A 23,064-nucleotide genomic window follows, 5' to 3' on the forward strand; every position below is an offset into this window, starting at 1 on the left:
TACAACTCAAGCTAGGTTTTCTATATGACCATAATAAATTCATGTCCATCACACACACATACAAATAGATTGTATGTTTATGTGAACACTGCATTTTCAAATTAGTCATTTCAGGGAATTAATGTGTCATATGAAAAGCTCAGCTTGAATAAACACAAAATTAATTCAACAGAGCAACCGAGACAGACTATTATTCTTAAAAAAACTGAGTGCTCTTGTTTGCCTTCAGCAGGGAACATGTCAAGCAAGCAAGTGTGCAGTGCATCTGTGGAATACTGTCCCAACCTTTCAGAAACCCTAGGCTAGGATGGTCCAGAGGGTCACAACTGGCCATGAAGAAGAGGAAGTTAGGAGTGCTGAGTGGGAACGTTCAGAATGCTGCTCTGTGCACAGAAGATGGCAACAGAAGGGCCACAAAACCAGCAGGAGGAACATCTGATCTTGTGACAGTAGCTGTGTGCTGGTCTGTGTGCAGCTGCACTGTTTGCCATTGGTGGGAATTGTGGACCCCACTTTTGTACACATCTCTGGTCTGCCTTCCTGCTCAGCTTTGACCTTCCTCTGCCTTGGTGCCTCTCTCCTCTTTACTTACCTTGGTGCAAGAAGGGGAGCAAATGTCCTGCTTGTCACCTCCAGCTGGAGTTGCACCTCTTCTCGTCCACGATGCCAAATAATGGGATTAGCACTGTTGTTAATGGAGCTGTGGAGTGCCCTCATTCACTACTGATCCAGTACAGCTCATGGGGGACAGGAGAGTTTCAAGACAGCCTTTCAAGATGCCTGCAGGTGCAGGAAGTTCAAATCATCACTGTTTCTCTCTGTTTACTCTCAGATGTTTTCTCTTCTAGCATTTGGCAGCCTAGAAATGCGCTGCTGCTCGCCCACTCTTTCAGACAAGGCAGGAATTCCCTGCTCAACACTGTCCCTCTAATCCTGAAATGCCTTCATGGCAACTATTACTAAACTACTTATGAAACGAAATAATTTTTTGGGACAAAACACATCTTCAGGTTTCTGTCAAACAACTGCTATTGCTTGACTCTACTTTCCTTCTTCAAGTAGGGAGATGTTAAAAATAAAACCACTTCCTTCTACTAACAGTATCTTGAGAGAGAAAATGCTAAGGAGGTAAGAAAAGAACCTAAACTAAACCAAACCAAACTCGAATTCTTGCTGAAATTCATTCAGTGCATCAGCTGCCACTCCTGCTATGTTTGAGGTCTGCACTTGCAACATCATCTTTATTCCAGAATCACTTCTTTCAGTGTTCAGTGATGCTTTTCAGGTTCCTTGTTTTTCTGTCTTTCCCCCTCTTGCATCTCTTACTTACCCTTCCCCATCACATAGATCTGGTCTACACTAAGAGTAATGAAAAGCCATTTCACTGCCAGATCCTCTTTGCTGAACTTTTAAAGTGACTTGCAACAGTCCCAATGGAATGTCGTTTTGTTATAAAACATTTTTTGTTGAATAAGGCAGGAGCAAGTAGCTCAGGAACAATACTCCAGAAGATAACAGCTACCTGAGATGCAGTAAATAGATCAAACCTCAACCCTGTGCAGAACAAGTGATTCTTCAGATATTTTTGTTCATCTGCCATAGTGAACTGCCCATCAGAAAATTCCTGGGCCACTGAAGATATGGACAGCCTGCCTCTGGCTGATGAAGAGAAATGCTGAGAGAAGTTTAGAGTCAGTGGCAGCAGACATGGTACCCAGGCTGTCATGTCTGGCATCCCATGAACTTTGTTTTCCTCTGTCTTCAAGGCAGTCATCTGGGGGAGAGGAATATAAGGGAAGGCAGTAACAAAATCCTACTGCCAGTCTAAAAGAGAGCCATCCTTTCACGGGCAGCAGTCACTGAGGCTCCTGGAGCAGAAGTGAAGGGTCTCCTGTATCTCTCATGGCATTACAGCTCAGGCAGCTGAAAAATCAGTTCTGTGCAAATGCCATTCCAAATTTCTCATAAGATCAGTACTGCAGAATTACAATGAAACCACCAGACTTGCTGTACTGTGACATTTTACATGTTTTTACAACCTGCTGTGACCTCCTTTCTGGCCAAGCTCTCCAATACTTATCCTCATGCAGAATGCTCCTTCTTTCAGTGCTTCTGTTGTCCCTATTCATTGCAGGGGGGCTGGACCAGATGACCTTTAAAGGTCCCTTTCAAACCAAACAATTCTGTGATTCTATTCTTTGATTCTATTCCATGACTAAAGTTGCACGAAGAGCCCAGGTTTGCACCTGGCAGGGTGACTGCCCCAAGCAGTGGAGCTCGAGTTTCTGATGGGTGTCACAGCGACCACTGCCACCAGGCTGCTGTTAAGAAAGATTGCCAAATATTGCATTCTATGGCTGGAAAACTGCCTGAAAAACTCTAAAAGACAGAAATGCAAGGTGACAGATTTACAAAGGTGGCAGGGAAGGGATAAGTTGGAAAGAACCCAAGATGGTGAGAAGGAAAGGAAGGAATATATGAGGAAGGGAGACAAATGTACCAGGCAGGAAACCAAGTGAAAGGAGAAGGTGAAGGAGGAAGCAAACAGGATGGCCAAGAAAGGGACAGAGAGGGAAAGACTGAGGAAAAAAAAAAGGGAAAACAGTGAAAAAGAACCCAGTGGAGGAGGGGAAAATGCAGAGCTTCTTTCTAAGAGATAAGAGAAAATAAATGGAGTCTGCTGCTCCAAGCAGCCAGCAGCAGAAGTAACACATTACTGGGTGTGGATTTCAACGAGAAATGTACATCAGACTGGTAACAAATTACACTGTCTTTTCTACAAAGGGCTGTCTTTTCTCTGGGAAGAAATCACAGAAATAATAACTGATACTCTCCTAAGTCTTGTGATTTTGGGGTCCTTGGACAGGCAGAGCTGGAAACATACTGACTACAGAAGGGCAGGATCCCCCCTGGGAGGGGTCTGGCTTTGCCCATGTAGCTGTATATTCTTTTGATCACAGACATGAGATGCAGAATTAAATTAAATTATCCTTTGGCTTTCTTTTCTCCTGAGGTTCAGCAGGATTTTGAATTCCGTCCATGTAACACTTTTGTCTCTTTGCTAGCATGAAACAATCCTAATTGCAGCCTATACTTTTGGAACAGAACTTCTGCCAAAGATCCATTCAAAGAGGACAGAGAGCTGTGCTCTCCTACTTGGGTGTTCAGATTAAGATCATCCAAGTCAGCATGCAAACACTCTAAGGTGGGCTCTCACTCATCCTGCCAGAAGAATTTGGTGCAATGACTATTTGATTACAATTTATATTCCATTAAAAAATACAGTAGTAAGCTTTTAAGGCTGCAAGGTCAAACTTTCAGGAGAAGGAAGATTGCCAGGCTCAGGCAGGATAACCCTTCTGGCCTTATATGCCTATGCACTATGACAGATTTTATTCAGAGGATCATGTGCAATTTTTGCACAGAATCCCCTTATCATTCAATGCACAGGGTTAGACATTTCATTAAATCTTTTCAAAGAACTCTAATCCGTAAAAATCCATCAGAGAAAACTTGGTGAATGGTTGATTTGGGCAATCAAAGAGTTGAGTGGGAGCCTGTGGGCTGGGAGACGTCAGGCAGCAATGCCTTCTGCACTAAAACTGACTTTGTCTGAGAATTTCCAACTGCAATTACTGTCAGGTAAAAGTACCTTTTGTGCCAGAAATATGTAATGATGGCTTACGAGGTAGATTAGCTACCAACACAGCAGCTGATGGAAATTAGCCTGGGTGGCAAAACAAAGGGGAGCTGCAGAGCTGCCACCAGCCCTCCCCTGCTGGCTGGCTGGGGGTGGAAAGAAATTGTAGGGACAGGATGTGAGCAGCACAACGGGAATTCTCTCCCCAAAGCCTTGGTGGGTCCACAGCAGCACTGCAGGACAGGACCCAGGGAGAAAAGGGCAGCCCCCTTCCACCCCCACAAACACCACGGGCTCTGCTGCCAGGAGAAAAAAAAAAAAAAACATTTCCAATTCAATTGTTTTCCTCGTGGCAAAGCTGAGATTGCCATTCAGGATGTTTAAAAGCTAAAAATCAAGCATCCACAGTAGAACTTAAACTAGTCCTGATCAGGCTTTGCACACAGGCAGGCAAGCACACATCAGGGTAAGCTGAAGTGCTTCTAGTGCCTGCCTAAAGCTGTCTTACCAGAGCAAGCACACAGCTGCATTTTCTTTCAAAATACTACTGAAGCCTTTTAAGAGAGAGGAGGAATAATCCAGATTCTGGCAGTGGGGAATATTTCACAAATCATATATGCTTTGGCATCAAGCCCTTAAAGCCAGGGGCCTTTACTCACAGGCTTTGCTGGGAGAGATCCACCCACCTCAAGTGGGATTAATTAAAAGAGGCATGTATCATGCAAATAGTTTCTGTTTCCTTACAGAAATATTCAGAGCACATAACCCAAACCAGCTTTAGAATCAGAGAGAAGCAGGGAACAAAATTATTTCCTGCTCTCCTAACTCTTTTCCTTTCCCTATACATCAAGGGAGGAACAGTGAGAAAATGCCAAGAGCTCACCATTTCTGCACAATTCCTTTGATTAAATGCTAATAAAGCAGAAGAAAAAAATTGTGTTTGCAAAGACAGGGGCTGTATCTCATGGAAAGGTGCCAAATTTTCTACACCAAATGTCTGCTAATCTGCTCCTTGGACAAGGACGGTGCAAGTCTTACCCCTGAAAACAATCTTTTTATCTTAAGGCAGAAGAAGAGAAAATGGAAACTTTGTATTTCTTCAGCATGTCAGGATTTTCAGCTTCATGTGACAGGGGCTGCAACAGAAATCTCCTTTGGACAGTGAGATAAACTTTAAAAAAAACTACTTTCTTCTCAGGAAGCTGAACTATTTCCCTAGATAAGAGAGATCCCAACACTTCAAGGAATCACTGCAGAAAATGGTGGTGGAACAGTCAGAGCACAGAGCCCCAGTTCAAAAATAAGTCACACAAAAAGCTCAAGTTTCCACAAGAACTCTTCCTCAAAACTCTTTTTTCCCCCCTTTTAATATCTCAGACCCATTTTCTGAGTCAATTTCCTATGATCCTGCAAAGGCTGTTATTAAAACCAGACCAAGCGTAGCTGAAATTCCAGGGCTCAAAAGAAACATTTACCAGGCCAGGAGCTGGCCACACTGAGCTGGCCACACTGTCCCCCTCAGGTGATTTCCCCTGCAGCCCCTTCCCTGGGATTTCCTCCCTTGCAGTTTAGTCAGCAGCAGAAACCTGAAGTTTCAGCAGAATGGCAAACCCTTCCTTCATTCTTTAGCAGTTTCTGTCTGAGGTTTTCATAGCTCGAAAAGAGAGAGAACTAGGACCCAGTCCAGAAGATGTGTATTGCAGATTATTTTTTTTTCCACAAAAATGTCAGGCAGCCTCACATTCAATTCTGTATCCAGCTACAGTATTTTAAAATCACTGACCTCCTTTATCCACCACTGCTGTTCACGCTCCCGCACCGAGTCGTTCCCAGGCTGCTTACCCTTGTGTCTTTTGAGTGCTAGAAAATTCCTTCCTGGTCTCCATCCCACCTATCACTTAGGCATGAGAAAGATGATCATCAGACATGCTCTTGGCAAGCCAGCCCAGGGAAGCAGAGTCCATGCACGGCCACGGCAGGCAGGGAAGGAGCAGGTTGGCAGGGCGAGGGGACAGGAGCCATGGCTCTCTCTGGCAGCACAGCTGGCAAAACTGCACCTCGGCCCTGCAGCTCATTCCTCTGGCTCTGCTGGCACAGAGGAACCAGCAGGGCCTGCACCCTTTGGCTCAGCCCCAGGCTCTCCCAGCCTTGGATGAGCCTTGGGCTTCTTCCCTTGCAGCGCAAAGTTTGGAAAGGCAATTCCAGGTTTCTCCCCTGCTTCAAGCTGCAGGATATCCACTCAAGTGAGAGAGTGTTTCATGGCTGGGCATTGATGCAACAACGCCCTTTTCATAGCAAATATATTAAAATGCTTCATTCCTTTGATATACCTTATTTATTTATGCTTTCTATTATAAAGGGTAATTATATTAGGAACACCGAGCCTCAAATTTAAGTTACTGACAACTACGACAGATCTCACCTATTTAAAAGAAAATTCTCCTCCAAAGGTTCTCTTCTGAATTACCATTTTTAAAATTGAAAATGTGCACATTTTATTTTGTTCCTATTTAACTGGCTCTTTTTTTCCCCCAAACTGTGAGTACTTTCAATGTAACAATTTATCAAAAACGGAGAAACCCCTTTGTTCCAACACTGCCTTATCTGCCCACGCCTCTCATAATTCAGAACGTTAATGAATCCCTCAGAATCAGAGGTTTTAATATATATATAGAAGTGATTGGGTGTATTACATCATTGTGAAAATAAACATTAAGGACATTCTATTCATATAACTTATATAAAAAAGCAGTTAATGCCATAGAAAATTATACAATATGCAAAGCTACTGATAAACGCAAAGCCCTGGGAAGGAAAGGAAATAATGCACTGAAGAGAATCTTGTTCCTTAACTAATTGCTTGGTACCATATGAGGTACTCTGTCAGACAACTGTTTGCAACTGGCTGGAAATCACTGGCTTTGCAGGACAGGAATCAGACTCCTACCACTTTGTTCCACTGGTTCTACAAGAATTGCTCTTGTTCTGTCCCAGGTGAGCCCTTGCTTCCCCTGGTGAGGGTTCAGAGGGGCAGAAGTGGGGAGCTGCACCCCTGCCCCTCTCCTGCTGGGGGTAGGTGACCTCTCCCTCTCTCTGAGCCCTCATGAGGGTACAACACAACCAGAACTGGGGTTTTAATGTAAGCAAATCAGGGGCTTCCAACTGACTGACTGGGATTTTTTTCAATGAAAAAAAATCTTCCTATCTTTTCAAACAGGGCACGTGCCAAAAATGAGTTCCACCAAACACCTCTGACTATGCAGGGAATGCCCAGCTTTGCTTTGCTACGAGACTTTCTGCACAGGAGCGCTGGCAGGGTGCAGGGTGTGCCATGCCAGGGGGAGAGAACCATGGCGGCAGCAAGAACCCCCAGCTCCTTACCTGGGCACGCTGGGAGGAGCCCGGCTGGGCCGAGAGGGGACCTGGGGAGGGGCTCCGTGGGCATCAGCGGCCGGGAAGGGAGGCAGAGCTGCCGGGCGGAACGGGACCGGGGGAGCCCCCGACTGAGGACCTGGAGACGGGATGGCAGGAGCGGGGCCCCGGCCAGATAAAGGTCTGCTCGGGGGGTTGCTCAGCGTGGGCCTCCTCGGAGTTGAAGGACTTGGAGGAGGTGATCTGGTGAAAGAGCAGAGATTTTAAGAGTGTCAGTAAGGTGGAGGTCCGAGTTTTGGGTTTTATTTTACTTTCGACGCCTGGGACGGGTGGCTTTTATTGGCATTTTCCTTTGCTGTCGGTGTCAGAGGATCACGTACAATTAAGTCTCAGGTGTTTCCCACTGACAACATACAAGCAAAGAGGTAAATATAATGGATTTTATTATTCAAGTCCTAATAATGTTTCGTTAAGTGGAATTTCTAGGACATGGAGCCCAAGATGCTGAATTACTGTAACAGCTTACAAAAGGAGGCCAAGTGGATACACAACTGGGGTGACAGAAGCAGCTGCTATTTGTGATGCCTAGAGAGGCTACCTAGAACAGAGGCTAGACAGAGTTAAAGGAATAAAGTAGGGTGTTATTAAAAGGCCTTCAAAGGATTCGCCTTGGGCAGTACAAGAGCCTGGCTGTGGCTCAACCCCAGATGGACTCAAAATGGACCCAAGATGGACCAAAGATGGACCTCAAGTCCCGAGTTTTCACACTTTTATAAGTTTTGGTCCATTTCCATCTTGGGGTTCATTGTCCAATCCCAGCTCCAGGTTCTGCAGTCCCATCCTCCCAGATTCTCTCCTCAATTCCCTGTTGTTTGCACTTTTTGGGGCTGAAGCTGCAGCGGTGTCCTTGGTTGTGGGGCTGGCAAAGGATTGTTTTGTGTGCCTGAGCTGTGAGGAGAACTTGTAACACTTTATATGAAGTTCAGAGTCACACACTAATGCATTACAGAATTTGGAAAATATGAAAGCTAAACTTAAGGCATCATTTGAAGCATCACAGCTGCTAAGTCCACTGCATGGTCTTTTGCAAGGCAAATATCCTGCCTGGTGCTCACATAAACATACCCACAGGTATATAAGGGAAAATGTTTTGATTTTCCTCACAGGTGCCACTAAGACCTGGAGGAGCACCTTCCCAAAAACGACAGGCAGGCAGGGAGCTCCTGACGCCGAACTCCGTCCACCTGTCCTGAATTTCGTGGCAATGCAGATTGGAGGCTCCTCACCTGCGTGCCTGCTGCAGCCAGGAGTCATCCACAGGAGGGGGAGCAGGGGTGGACACCGTGCTGGTGCTGATGTCCCCGATGATGGCCAGGGCCTCTTTCAGTGCCTGGTACATGCGCAGGGTCTCGTCGCGCCGCTGCGCCTGCTCCGCCGACTCCTCCATCAGAGTGTTCTGGTCCTCGGAGGAGTACAGGTGAGCCAGCAGCTCTGCATTGATAAATTCTTTCACCTATTTCATCAGACAAAATAAAACAAAAAAATAATATATTAAAATATATTAAAATCCAAGCCAAAGAAATAAACAGAAATCTCGACGGAAAATGCAGCGCTGAACAAATACAGGGGGAGATGGATGGAAGCAGGAGATTTAATCACAGATTAATTACTACCTTACACCAGTTCTGCTGCAATTCTGCATCTCTGAGGTGACACCTCTGCCTACAGTTCATTTCAAACAGCTCCCAGGAGCCAGCTGGCATTCGGGGCCATTTCTGAAGGGCTGACTGGGAAGTTAATGGCATCAGATATAAATTCCTCAGGGAATGGGAATTTTCAGGCTTTATGACATAGCTGTCAATTACTTTCTTAGCAACAATTTACCCTACTGTAGACAGTGTCTTTCATTTCCAGCAAGTCTGTCAGATTCTTGATAACCCATCCACACACTTTGAAACTGAAGGGAGAAGTCTCCAAGTAATCTAATTTACTATATTGATTTCCAGCTATGGTTATGGAAACCTGGGCCACATTAAGAGACATAAAAAGCTCAAGGTACTCTGATTAAATAAGACTGTGGTAAATAGACCAACTGCTGACCTACTAAATCCTTGCACTGGAGACTTTTGTTACTGTTCTGATCTATTTCTCATCTGGTGCTTTGCTCCATAAAGCTTTTTTTGAGCTGGAGATACTGATGATAATACATTCCCAGGACTCTGGTTACATAAACCTGAGCTCTGTTTGCACATGGGTTTGTGCTAGTTTGGGGATTTAAACCTGCCAGTGAGACTAAGGCACTGTTTGTGTTTAGAGAAGGTCAGGGAGAGCAGTCAGCCAGAGCAGGGACCCTTTCTGGTCACCAGCAAGGAGCAGGCAGCCAGGACAGACCTCACAGGGAAACAAAACCATCTTGCCTGGCCTTGGCTGTCATTCCCCATTCACGTATGACAGGAGATGTACAAATTCTTAGCAAAGCCTGCAAAACTTTTCCATGAGTTTCACGCTGTTTTCCAGTAGATGGTACTGATCAAGAGCCAGAGTACACTACTTTCCTTGTGATTGCCAAAAACTCCACATTAGAAACAGATATCATAGTTAAACAGCATCACATTCTGCTCAATGAAATGAGCATTTTAATGGCATCACTTCAAAAAAAGAAGTCCTAAAATTAGATTAAGGCCAGAGCTGATTGTAAACGCATTGTTAAACCACAAATATCTGTTTGAAAAAAAATCAGCCTGTGACAATTATCATGAGAGGTCCCTGTCTGTCACTGGCAGAGGATTTGAGTAAATCCCTGAACTCCTCTGTGAAGGGAAGACTGCTGTGTTAAGGATGGTTCTTGGATCAGCCTCCTGCCCTCACGTGCTGTACCAGACAGAAGATCTTCCACCAGAGCCACTTTCTCCAGCTTGGAAAGGGAAGGGAAAGTGATGCTAACTCATGTTTGCTCCTTTCTGGAAAGCAGACTCACAGGAATGGTGTAAAGCATTTTCCTTCACAGACATCAGGCCTGCAGTCAAAGCTGAACCATAGCAAGCATCCAAATCAAATGCCAGTGCCCCAAATCTGCCCTGGCACTCTGACAGGGGCTAAGGTGGGCTTGGAACCTCAGCAGTGGGAAGGGAACACATGGCACTGCCTCAAATGCAAACACAGCCCATTCCTGGGCCTGCAGCTTGGCAATAACAAGTCCTCTGGAGTTTTTCTCCTCAGCTCTGAGATCACTATCAGCACTGTTTCTGGAGCATACACTGACTACTCTTAAGACCACCCCTCTTGGATAATCCAGGATACCAAGGCACCATGAAATACAAATTTGTGTGTGTGTGTGTTTTGTTTGGGCATGTTTGAATTGGTAATAGTAACTCAATGCAGTTCTGTGTGGTAAATGTATTTTCTTTGAAGGTAATCAACATCCACCCTAGGGGAAGAACAAGGGATGCACTTGGAATACAATAATCTAGGTTTAGGGTCCAAAATACGCTCAGGGACAGCATCTAATTATTTTCTGTACACTGAGTTTGAACCTGATACTTTCCTCGAATTGTAAGTACTTGTTTATGGGCCCACAAAGTGGAAAGGAAGTTCTAGGAAAACTTGGGAGGTTGCAATTGTCATGGAAACAAATTCCTTGGGATTGATTTGTTTCCAGAGTTTGAGAGGCAACATGATGGGGCAGCAGAAAACACAGAATATGTTCATTAAGGGGGAGGGAGGGTGTTTTCATTTAACTCCTGGTGGATGGGTTGGACTTCTCAATACTCCAAGGAACACACACACACACACGACTTAACAGGACCCACCTTCCATCACAGCTCCACTCCTTTCCAGATCTTTGCACAACCTTTTGGCAGGGCTCAGCACTCTTGATTCAACCATTTCTTTCTCTTTTCAAGAGCCTTGATTTTTAAAAATTGCTATTTTACCCATTGTTTTCAATATGGTGTTTTACTGCCTATGCTGCAAATGTTTGTAATGTTTGTAGTGTCACTCTTTAGAGTTCTTTCAAATGCTCAGATGCTTTGCCACAAATTTAAACTGCAGGATGGAGGTGTAGGCCTCAGCTCACTAGGAAGCCCAAATGCAGCTTGGGACTATGAGGTCAGCTGAAAGGGAGCTGATATTTTAGGAGTGTGATTTCTGTGTGCCAGCCTGGCAGGCTTTATCAATGTCACCAACAGCTGATGAGACTGAAAGCACAAAATCTTCCAGTGATCGACTTCTGAGGGAGGCACACACTTTAGAGACCCCTAAACAATTCCAGATGAGGAGGTGAGTGGCAGAAAATTTAATGTAAGCTTTCAAAAGCAACTGCTCACTGAGCTCTGCTGTTCACGACATGAAAGCTAAACCCCAGCCTTTCCAAAGGCACTGCAGATAGGCTAAGTCAGAGCAATGATCTGGAAAGAGCAGTGAGGACACACACTCAGCAAGTCTAGAGCATGGCTGATTTCCAGAAAAAAGGGCAGTTCCATTGCTCCCATGGCTTTTTGTAAAAACTCAACCATTATTAGAGCATTACTTAGATCTTGACTCCTCTAAACCTAAAGAAGTTAATGAAAAATCTCTTGCTCTCGTGCAAAAATTCTGCTCATATTAACCGTACCAGGAAATCCCACTGAAATTTCCTGTCCAGCCACCTAACTCCTAAGAGCAACACAAATTCCACAGGGCTAATGAAATCCATCAGATGAAGGCCAGAGGTGGCTCTGAGTCAAAAGCAAATGCTCCCTTCTAATCACATTTGCCTCACAGCATATTGCACTTGTAAAGGCTGGTTGGTTTGATGACCTCTCAGAAATGGTGCTGCTCACAACTAGCAGGGGCTGTGCTTCCCATTAGTAATTCATATGGCAGCAGTGGCACTAATATTAAGCTTAGTTTTCAGCAAGGTCCATTCAGAACTCAGGCAGGATGTGAAGGCTGAGATCCCACTGCAGTGGAGAAACAATGCTATCTCAAAGCCGTTTTTTTAACCAAATAATCTTCAGATCTGAGAAAGACACACACAATAAATCAACCAACCACATCTGCTTATCTAAACAACAGTGTCCAAAGCTTCCAGATTTATTCCTTGAAAATGGTAACCTGAAAATATAAAGAAACCCAAACAAAGTAAGAACTGCTTTATGAACCCGGGACAAAGGGTGCAGATTGAAAATTAAGGAAGCACAACTCTGCTCTGCTGCTCTCACAGGCTGCCCACACGGAGCTCCCAACTCCTTCTCCTGTTGTATCAAAAGCAACACATCAAATAGAAACCCAAACAAAACCACCCCACCTCGATTTACCTTTAAATAATAACTTATGTTTTGATTAAGATGTAAATTAATTCAGTCTTTAGGATTTTGGGATAAGCACTCAGGGCAGCGTGCCAGCCTTTGAGAAGGCTGCAGAACTTCCAAACCCTATGGAATATTGGAATATTTTGTCTATGAGTGTGATATTTATTCTTCTCTTTAGTACCTGCTGTTGCTGCTGTATTGCAGAGGTGTGTTTGAGAGTGAGAGACCTGACAGACATGTTGAATTAATTTAGAACTGTAGCTGCTACTTACATTATTGATCATGAGGTGCATGATTGTTTTCGGTATCAAATCTCGGATACATTTGTTAATAATAGACATGTAGGAGTCCACAAGATTTCGAATTGTCTCCACCTGTCTTTCCAGCTGGGGGTCCATTGAAAAATTATCTGCTTGGCCATTCTCTTCAGTCTCAGTCTACAAAGAAGAAAAAAAAAAAAAGCCTTTCAGATTGCAGTAAACCTGAAATATGCTGGGGGAAAAACCTCTGGATTTAAACTGTAGTTATCCAGCAACACAACTCATACAAAGACCATCCACAGGTTAAAATATGATGTCTTGGCCTGTGTAACATCAGTGCTCAGCATCATGAAATTTGGACTTTTATAGCTGAATGCCAAATGAGACCTTTTGCACAAAGGACATGTATGTATTTCCACACAACTTTGTAACTTTATGTTAAAGAAAGTTTTCAGACAAAGATGCACGGTGCTAAATGTCACACCAAGAAATGGCCTCAGATCACTTACTGCAATACTTATTATCAAATCTTGTACCATTCACATTCAGCCAGCTGGGCCCTTGCAAGAAAGCAGCACCACAAGTCTGGATTTTGAATTTTACCCTTCTGTGGGTTAAACCACCCTTGTTATTTGAGGCTGACTCATTAGTGACAAATTTTGCAGTTCAGTCTCAGATTTGTTAGATGGGAACAGCACCTATAGAAACAAAGGGTGTGTAAAAGATAACAACAAAAGCATCATTGCTTCCAATGCTCAAGGCTGAATTATATATTTGAGGCCTCTTTTCCATTGGACAAAAAAAAAAAAACTTCTTTGCAGGTAAACAACTGATCTAATTAAATATCAGGAACTTTAACTGGAGGCTAAAAAGCCTCTACTTTGCCTCAGTCTGGCTTGTATAAATATAGAAAAACCTAAGAAAAAAAAAAAGTAAGCTTTTGGTGAAAATCAAACTGTCTGAGGCTTGAAGATGCCAAAAGAACAGAATTTCTATCCAGAGTGTAGAACAATATCCTACAAAGAACAACATTTCCCAAACTCTGCTATAATACTTCTCCCTGAAAACCACTGCCAGAGCATTATTAGCATGAACTGTAAAATCTCAATCTGTTCTGTGGGTACCTAGAAGCATAAAATCACAGAATCACAAAGTGCTTTGGGTTGGAAGGGGCCTTGCAGCTCATCTTGTTCCAGCCCCCCTTCCAGGCAGGGACACCTCCCAGCACTCCAGGGTGCTCAGTGCCCCATCCAACCTGGCCTTGGGCACGAAGAACACAAAGAAACAGAAAGCACTTGCAGAAACTGAAGAAGCCAACAAGGAGAACGAGTTATGGATCAGCCAGAGCCCTGCCAGCACAGCTCCATCTACAACAGAGCTTTTAGCTAAAACTGACACATGGCTGGTGCTCTAAAGATTTCTGGAGCAGCTGAGATCAGTATCAAACCCACCAGACAAAGGCCATTAGTGCCAAATATGCAAACAAGTCACCAAAGAGGCTTTTCCCTGCATGGAACTGGGCCCAGAAGGGATTCCTGGGTCCATGTCCTAGTGCAGGGTGTGCTTCTGCTCATTGGCAGGTTGATCACTTGTAACTTTTCCAACTTCAGCCTGGTCAGTCCAGTCTAAATGAAATGGTGTGTTCGTGATGGGTTAAGTTATAGTTTTGTTAAGAAATAAGGCCCAACGTACCATTTAGAAACAAAAGTGAATGTTTGTAAAAGAACTTTCAGAAGTATGGGTGGATTACTGGAAAAGCAGCTGATCTTTAAAAATAACTAACAGTGCTTTCTAAAATCTCGTGACAGTGGAGGACACTGGAAGAGCTCTTGATGAAAACAGGGTTTTCAATGCTGTAACATTGGTAGACAATACCTCATAAACCTTAATCTTTTTGTTAATAAACTGCATATAGCCAAAAGTGCAAAGATTATTTTCTTTAGTCTCTATGTCTAAAGAAAAAGTAATGGTAATTTTCCCTGTGAAATACCAAATAAATAAAAAAAATCATACATCTATCATGTATCTGCAGATTTGAGCCAAGTAACTGCAGACCAAAAATGCCCCCTTTCCAGTTCCCCTCTATTTGACATCTATTCTCTTTCTTCTCTTCTTTGCTGTCTATATAAAGTGCAGTTTGTTCATGTATTTTTTTTTCCTTTTTTTATTTTTTTTTCACTCTTTAAATTACACATTGCAATAAGATTCCTAACTGGCTAAGCAGCAAAGTGACAGATGTTTATCATTATCCTCATCAAGTGAATGTAAAGTAAAAATAGTAATTTGTCTCTGATCTTTAAGGCAAAGGGTAATAGTCTCTTGTTTGAAACTGTAACAGAGCTGACTTCATACTGTTGATTTATTTTCTCTGAAATCAAAAAAGATCAATCTTTCATGACTTTACAGTAATTTATTATGAAAGCTTCTGGCCATAGCATTCCTAATGATTTGATGTCTCAACTGAAGGCTTTTCATGCCAGAAACCATCTTGTTTGCATCGCATCATGCAGATGGAAATGTGCTCCCAGCAGATTTCTGTGCCCTCCAGGACACCCCCAAGCATTTGGAAGCTTTCTTTGCTCTGTGCCAACAGCAGCAGCCAGAAATGAGGTTGCCTGGTAAGGCTGGGCATGACAAGTGGCAGAGATGCCCTGTTCCACCTCCAGGCCACCCTTTCACAGCAGCTCTTGTCTCTCTGAGCCTCACAGCGACTCCACCTTCAGTGCAAACCATCCCTGAGCCCCAGCCCTGCCCCTCTTTCTTACACAAGGCTCCTGCAATGAAATAAATGAATAAACCCAGAGCAGAACAAACACGGGAGCAAACCCTCCCAGCTCTCTGTGAACGGAATGGCCAAGCTGAGCAGGAAAGGAGAACAAAGAAGGAGCAAACAGGTTTCCATGCCTCCTTTCCAAGGCAGCCCCAGTCCTTCCAGCTCCTCATCCCCAAACCTCACTCGTTCCAACACCGAGTGTTAAGTGACAGCACATGAATCTGGACTAAGTTTTTAGTCACTTGACTCTTGCTTAATACTGCTATTAATTGTTGACAGCAATGGAATATTACTACTTCAAAGGAATGCAAATGCAATTACTTTAGGGAGTTCTGTAAGCCTCCAGCAGAGAAGCTAAGGAAGAAGCTAGAGTGCTAAAAAACAGGTAAAGGAAATTAATTCATCTAGGAAAACTCTAATCAGAATATTGATGAAAGCACACCAAGGCTACAAAGAAGCAACAGGTGAAAAAACCACAGATGAGAGAAGGTAAGGTGGGAGCCAGGGTGGTGTTTCCATATGCCCTCCCACACACATCCTTCCCTTCTGCTCCCTGCACTTTAGAAGACTAAAAATATCAATCCCTTGCACTCTGCTGTGGGTCTCACCTGTCTTTCAGAAGCTGCTCTGTGATCTCTGCATAGAAAGGTGCCACTGAAACCCAAGGTGCACCACTGCTACTCTGAGCTTCTCTGCATTTAGACACCTTCTGCACTGAGAATGTGTTAAGGATTAACTAATGTGTCACACAAGAGCAGACTAAAAATTGCCTGTGAAATCCAAGCCACTTAAGTTTGTGGGAATTTTACTGCTGGCTGCAGTGGGAATAGGATTTCATCATTTCTACCAGAAAAGTTATTGATCTTCTGAAGATTGTAAACTCTCTGCTGCAAGAGCAATGATTTAGTGTGGTGCTGGGGATGCAGGCATGAGGAACTGTGTGCAATCCAAAGCAAAGGGGTAATACCTTAGGATATCAGGGTAATTCTTCTGATTGTAGAAATTACAAGCAAGTTCAAGAATGTCCCAAGGAAACTTAATGAAAAGTGATTCCTTTTGAAATTCACAGCAAAACTGGGTAACACACTGAAAACCGTCCTGAGCTGGCCACACAGAGAGAGCAATACTTCTAATTTCCATGATTTCATTACATTCAGGGCAGCTGGCAACATATTTAAGAATGTCTTGTATAACATTCCCGATGTCAGTTCCAAGAAGGAGCATTTGTCTAACATTTTCATTAGAGAAGTGTATCAACCAATTTTCTGTAATCAAAAAGGCATTCTATTAACAGTGACCAAGAGGAAGCAGACTGGAAGGTGACTGACTCAAGGGTAAAAATCAGAGCAGCAGCAAAGCAATGCTCTGTACAGTGAGAAATGTGCCCATGGCTGCAGTAAGAAATTGCTCATTTAAAAGCTGCTTTCAGCTCTTTCATTTACAGTTCCAAGTTCGTTACAACAACGACCACCTGAGAATTAATTATGCCAGCCAGATTGTATTTATGTTTTCATTCACAGCTGCTGAAAATACATATAAAATCTATTTTATGTATCCCTGTCCAAGTAAGTTTTTTCTTTAATGCACCAACACTCAGCACACTGCAGTTGTCCTTAGCCCCCTGCTTTTCCCTAAATCTGTACAATTGATTTTTCTCTTCACTGCAGTTTGATGCTGGATATATAATTTAGCTAAGATCCTCTCAGCTGTACATAGCGTGCCTTTTGCCAGAGGACTGCTGAAACCACATGATGGCTTCACACAGAGAGGTTTTCTTACTGGAAGGAACCACAAGTAAATGACAATACATTACTTTTGTATATTTACAACAAAGCAAGCAGCAGAAAAAGAACACTTCCCGGGTAGCTTGGAAGCTGTCCTTTTCTCTCACAGAGGGTGACTTTGCCACTCTCTTCCATGCTTTCAGCATGTCCTGACTTTGTACTGCTGTTCCCTTTACTGAGCCACCCACAGGCTGTCCCTTTCAGCTGCTCTGCCTTCTGCAGCAGCCTTGAACTGCTCCAAGCAGAGGTTATGATCTGCCTTTCCCTCACACACACCATCTCCCTCACTTCATAACCCCCACAAGAATGATACACCCTAGTGCAATTTGGTTCACAAGGATTTCACTCTCTGGATGAGCCTAAAGCAGCATTTACTCCAATTCTTTGCTGTGGTTACAGGCATTGCCCAGTTCAGACCATGAGCTAAATCCTCCACTGCTCCCCAGGTACCTGCATGGCTTTAACCATCCCAAATATTCAGAACCTGTCAGGCTCTCTGCCTTATCCCGTAAAGAAGGTGATTTGGAACTGTGACACCGAGGGGAATGATGTATGAGCAGAACTCCAAGAAATCTGGATTTACTTTCATCTGGCAGTCCTTAACAGGTTGATAACTGATCATGGCAAGTCAATCCAATCTCCTTTTAGAGTAGGGACTCGGATCTTATGGGTATTAACACAGATAGCACACATTTCAGACTTCAGTAAAGCTTCCTGACACAATCTCAAGTGACATTTTGATTAATGCAAGTCCAGTTTCCCTGCAGTTACTGGTTGGATGCTCATTGCACAGGAAAGCTGTCAGTGGCTCGCTGGCAAACTGGAGAACTGGATCAAGGGGACTTTCACAGGAGCTGTGGTCTGGAATGTGCTTATTAAAGTCTTAATGCTCAGGGTGGTGGGTTATAGCCTGGGTTTATTACACATGCAGATGAGAAGAAACTGGAAGGGAATATGAACAAGTCAGATGACAGCACCACAGTTCACAATGACCTGGAGAAACAGGTTCCAAATCTAGATGAATTCATAATGAAGAGAAAGTATTTGACTTCACAGATTCCCCTGAGTTGGAAGGGACCTGCAAGGATCATCAAGTCCTGGCCCTGCACAGGACACCCCAAGAATCCCACCATGGGGTTCCTTAGGCAGGAATAAATAATTTATAAAAAGTGTGAGAATGGCCACTCAAGGAGCAGTTCAGCAGAAAAGGAGCACAGTGCAATATAAGCAGAGCATGGGTCAATAATGTCTTGCTGTTATGAAATCAGTACAAGAATTGTGCATCCAGTGCTGGTTATCACACCACCAGAAATTTAAGAAACATTTTGAGAGTGTTCACAGGAAGCCACTGAAGATGGTTCAGGGCTCTGTAAAATATTACCTGGAAGGAACAGGTAAGATAAATTGGGACTGATGAGTTCAAAAGAAATCGCTTGTGGAAGGGAATAGGTAAGCTGTCTTTGCAGACAGCAAAAGATGTCAAATAAATATTTGGAAAGTGTTATATGGTAAGAACAGTGAAGCACAGAAATAGATGGACTAGGAGAGCTGCAAATCTCTTCCAAGGATTAGAGCAGCATCCCTCAGAAAAGACCTAGGTACAGAGATTTTCCCTTGAGAAAAAGAAATAGGCAACCTCTCACATCCCTTCCATCCAGCTGGAGCTACTGGATGCAAAGTGCTGTGAAATTACCCACAGCACTGCAACAAGAAGAGAGATTTCTGAAAATACAAAACCCAAAAAATTCAAAATTATCCTCTACTTTTTGTTCTATGCAAAGATCAAGTGAAAAAGAAAACCTTGCTGTGGAGAGAATAGCTTTCTCCCCTCCAAGAATCTGCACTCCAATTTCACCATTTGCTGCCATGTACATCTCTCACACAAAGGACTTTTACATAACCCTCCCTGCACTGCAAGTTTTGACTGGGGGCCAACAGCTGCTTCATGCCTTTCAGAACAGACTGCTGGACAAGCAAAAGCAGAAAGAGGCTGGCATAAGGAAAACAGCACCTTTGTTTATAAAACAAATACTACTTTGGAATTTGCAAACTTTTCCATCAAAGAATTTCCTTGTCATAACAACACATGAAGTGCCCCATATTTATAAGAGAACATTAGAAAAAAAAAATCTCGGATATGAGATACTATTGGCATGCTATCTGCTATTATTTCAGTCTAGAAGGATGTCAGTGGATATTGGGAAGTCCAAAAGTGGTGAGTTACCCTGGAATTGAAGTCATGATGATGATGATGATGATGATGACTCGAAGTGTAACCATCAGCCCATATGATGCTCAGGATGAAATTTATTGTGGATTTGTTACCAAATGCCTGAAACACATTCCCAGAGACAGCAGCCTGATCCAGCAGTGGCCATAAAGTGTGAGGGGAGCAGAATCATTTGCTGAGAAAGGAGGCAATCAATGGGTGGAGGCATCAGCCGGACATGGGAGGATTAAAGGATTAAAGCTACTGGCTGTGGTATGCAGTCCCCTAAGAACCAAAACAAATACAAATCCCAGAGTTTCTACCAAAGATGATGAAAACAGAAAGCAAGAAAATTAGTCATCCACGAGGCAGAGCAGAGAAGTATTAACATGAAGACTGAAATCACACCTTGCCTCTCTTCTCTGCTATTTTCCTCCCTTACTTAGCAGTAACCATGCAAGAGAGGGTCACTAACAAAATTCTCCTTATTCCAGCAACATTGCACAGAGCTCAGCTGAAGCATTCCTTTAGGAACAAGGAATTTTCTTATTTTCAAGATTAAAATGGGGCAAGGATGTGCTCAGTGCACAGACAGGGGCTGGGTGAAATACTTTGCTTGAGATGACATGTTACAAGTGCAGCTTATGACTTAACGTGTCTAAGAGTTGCACTTGTTTTACCAAATGTGATAATTTCAGCGGTAGGTACCCAGAATAATCAATTAAAATCATAATTCTGTTTTAATTGAATCCTGTACTGAACTCCTATTCCATGGTCCCTCCTCATTTGTTCCAGCTGAGGTGGTAACTGCTGGGTACTCAGCAGCCTGGTTGAAATAAGTGTGAGTAGAGGAGGAGGAGAAGGAGGAAGAAGAGGAGGAGGAAGAAGAGGAGGAGGGCAGCAGATCCATGTGCAGATCTGTGTGCATGCTGGGAGGGATGGGCTTGGAGGGGCCTTGCAGTGGGGGAGCTCTGTACAGCATCCAGTGCAGGGCTCTATAAATTACAACCCTGTCTTTTATTTTTACTTGATCTCATGCAATGTGGCCCCTATAACTCTGCTCTTTTCCATAATTAATGGTTTCTAGGAAAATATTCTGAAATTCTCCCCTGATAAGCACCTAGACAAACTTGATGTTTCCTCTCTGAGACACAAAAGAGGACATTAAACTGTTTTCACCCCCACATCCCTCAAGCCATGAGAAGTACCAGATCTGTCTCTGCTGGGCCAGACTAAGCCCTGGTTCACCACAAACTCAGTGCAGCACCGACAAATGATCTCCATAGTAAATGATGCAAATAAGAAATGTCAGCATGTTCCAAAAATTCCTCACTTAATCTTATTGCCAGTTGTATAGTCTGGATAATCAGTAAATAAATCCCTCTAACTTTGCTCGACTCCTTAGGGGCTGAATACACAGAGAGCACTTTCTAATTCATTCTCATTAACCTTCCCAGCTCTAAACAAAGTAATTTCCTACTTTTCTTAGTGCCTGAATTTTCCACTGGCCTCTGCAACACCTGATTTAGCAGCAATGATTTCTCACTTGTGATTTCTCTTTCGAACTGGCATTGTTCTTTTTCCTCACACATATGCTTTGCTGGAATAGCACGAATCAGCAAGATTTAAAACCTCCCATTCTCCAGTCTGAAGCCCCTAAAGGGAAATTGCAGTGGTGATGCCAAGGAACACAGTCGTACGTTATTTGACTTTTCCTCGGCCAGCCTGACAGCAGAGGGGGAGGAAGGGAGGAAGGAAAGGGGAAAGGAGAGGAAGATGGCATTTTAATAGCACCCACACTGGTTTCACACAGTTGGATCCCTGTGCTCCAGAGCAGCCCCATTTCCGTTCCCCTCTGCCTCACATTCAGCCAGCACTGCTCAGCCAGGCTCTATGGGAAGGATTCTCAATCTTTTTTTCCCCAGCATGGACTAGATCATAGTACAGAAATCTGTCTTGTGGACAACCCCCTAGCCCATCTTTTACCCCGAATTTTGACAGCCCATTACCAGCTCAAGCCTTGCAGGGACCACCCCACCCATATCCCAGATGTGACTAAATGAGCCAGCATTCCTGCCAGGACAAGATGGATTATCCCTCCACCTCCTGGCCCAATTCTCACAGTCTCTGTACTACCCACAGTAATTGCCTATCTGAAAAAAAATTACTGAGAAAGAGGAATGTATTTTAATCTAATTTAGTAAGAGGACACACAAGAAGCACCAGCATCTTATGTTGATAAATCTGCCTTTCCCAGACGTTAATCATATCCCAAACATAGCTTGGCCAGAGTTCTCATCAAAACATTTCATTTGATAATTCAGGTCCTAAGATTCAAAGTTCTCATCCCCATCAGTGGGTTTTCCATAAGCCCTCTGTCAGGCAGGAACTCTTATCCCAGCAGAGCATCAATGATCTCCATACCCACACTCTCCATTTAAGGCCCCCTTTAAAGCTGCAAGCAAAAATGGGACCTGCAACATTCCTGTAGCAAAAAAAGTCTCAAGGCCAGAGGAGGAATTGAAAACATTGAGAACCTTGCTGAAATAACAAATATTTCTAAACAAAAGAAAATCATCCATAGAGGATCATTTTGGATTCATGCCACAAAATCAGAAACTGAAAATTATTGGGTAAAATTATTTTCAGGGCAAGAAATGAGTTGTGAGGAACTATGCTGTACATAACATTTATGACATGGCTTCCATTTTGTATAACTATGACAAACCCCTTCTATATATTCCATAAAAGCAGTAGAAAATTAAAGAATGGGGGTTTTCCCTCCTAAAAATAAATTTTATTTAAGAGAAGGTGAGATTTTGATAAGTTAATACACATGTCTGTAAGCAACAAACATAAACACTTCGTGTTATAAGACCACATTCCCTTTGGCACAAACCACAACGAAACTGTAAAGTTTAAAGCTTAAATCACTCTGACCTCCTCTCTATGGGGAAGATAAAGGACATCAGTGATTAGGACTGTGTCCATAGGGAGTTTACTTCTGCAGTCAAAATTACCTGGCTTGACAGGTAACAATTCAGTTGGTTATTTCTGCCACTTAACTTTTTTTAAATGACTTGTTATGGCGCTTTCAGTACAAAAGGATTTATTGCTTTGCTTTTATTTAGTGCCCTTCTGGCACGGATCAGCAGCAAAAGGTAAAGTCAAAATTCATTCTCCACAGCAGTGCCAAGGAATCCCTGTCCTCGTGGCAGCACGATGAGGAGCAGCAGCTCACACACACAATCCTGAGGATTACAACTGCTTTTGTCGAGAAAATAAAAAGCTGCCACCCCCATGAGAGCTCTCCCTCCCCTGTTCCAGGGTTTGTGCCTCCTGAGCAAGGCTGGGGAGAAGAGCCCGGGTTTAATGTATCATCCCAAGGACTGAATGTCTCACACAAAATTTCCCTCCTCTTCCCCAATGGTTCTGAATGTTTTCTGCAGTGAAATTGCTGGGAGACAGCTCTATCCAAGGGCGGGCATGGAATTTGAACCCATGGCCTTCTGGCTTGGAGGTGAGACTATTCCTAACCGAGCCAAAGTGACACATACATAATATGCTTTCAAGGTTTTTAGAGAGCTCTGTCATGATTTAAAAACACTAAGTCTTTGTGGTACAAACCACAGGGCAGGAAAGAGCTGGGGCTCCCTTTTTACTGCTAATTTTAGCCAATGAATTGTTTATAATCTCCTGCAAAATACATAAAGCCTTATTCTGCCCTAAGCTAAG

At 43.4% G+C, this 23,064-nt stretch overlaps 1 protein-coding gene across 8 annotated transcripts in view; it reads right to left on the minus strand.

Annotated features, from left to right (window-relative positions):
- DNM3 (dynamin 3) overlaps nucleotides 1-23,064 on the minus strand; it is a 185,805-nt gene that overhangs the window by 22,894 nt on the left and 139,847 nt on the right. For 7 of the 8 annotated variants that reach the window (XM_088170265.1, XM_088170263.1, XM_088170262.1 and 4 more), the window contains 3 exons: nucleotides 12,576-12,740; nucleotides 8,299-8,525; nucleotides 7,022-7,255 (listed from right to left, as the gene is read on the minus strand). In XM_088170265.1, coding sequence (XP_088026391.1) covers nucleotides 7,022-7,255; nucleotides 8,299-8,525; nucleotides 12,576-12,740 — 626 coding nt within the window. Of the gene's footprint in view, nucleotides 1-743; nucleotides 781-7,021; nucleotides 7,256-8,298; nucleotides 8,526-12,575; nucleotides 12,741-23,064 lie in introns of those variants that run through there. The other variant, XM_088170264.1, reaches the window with a different exon arrangement.

Source organism: Sturnus vulgaris, chromosome 9, assembly GCF_052056855.1.
Source record: "Sturnus vulgaris isolate bStuVul1 chromosome 9, bStuVul1.hap1, whole genome shotgun sequence".
In the NCBI taxonomy this organism is placed as follows: Eukaryota; Metazoa; Chordata; class Aves; order Passeriformes; family Sturnidae; genus Sturnus; species Sturnus vulgaris.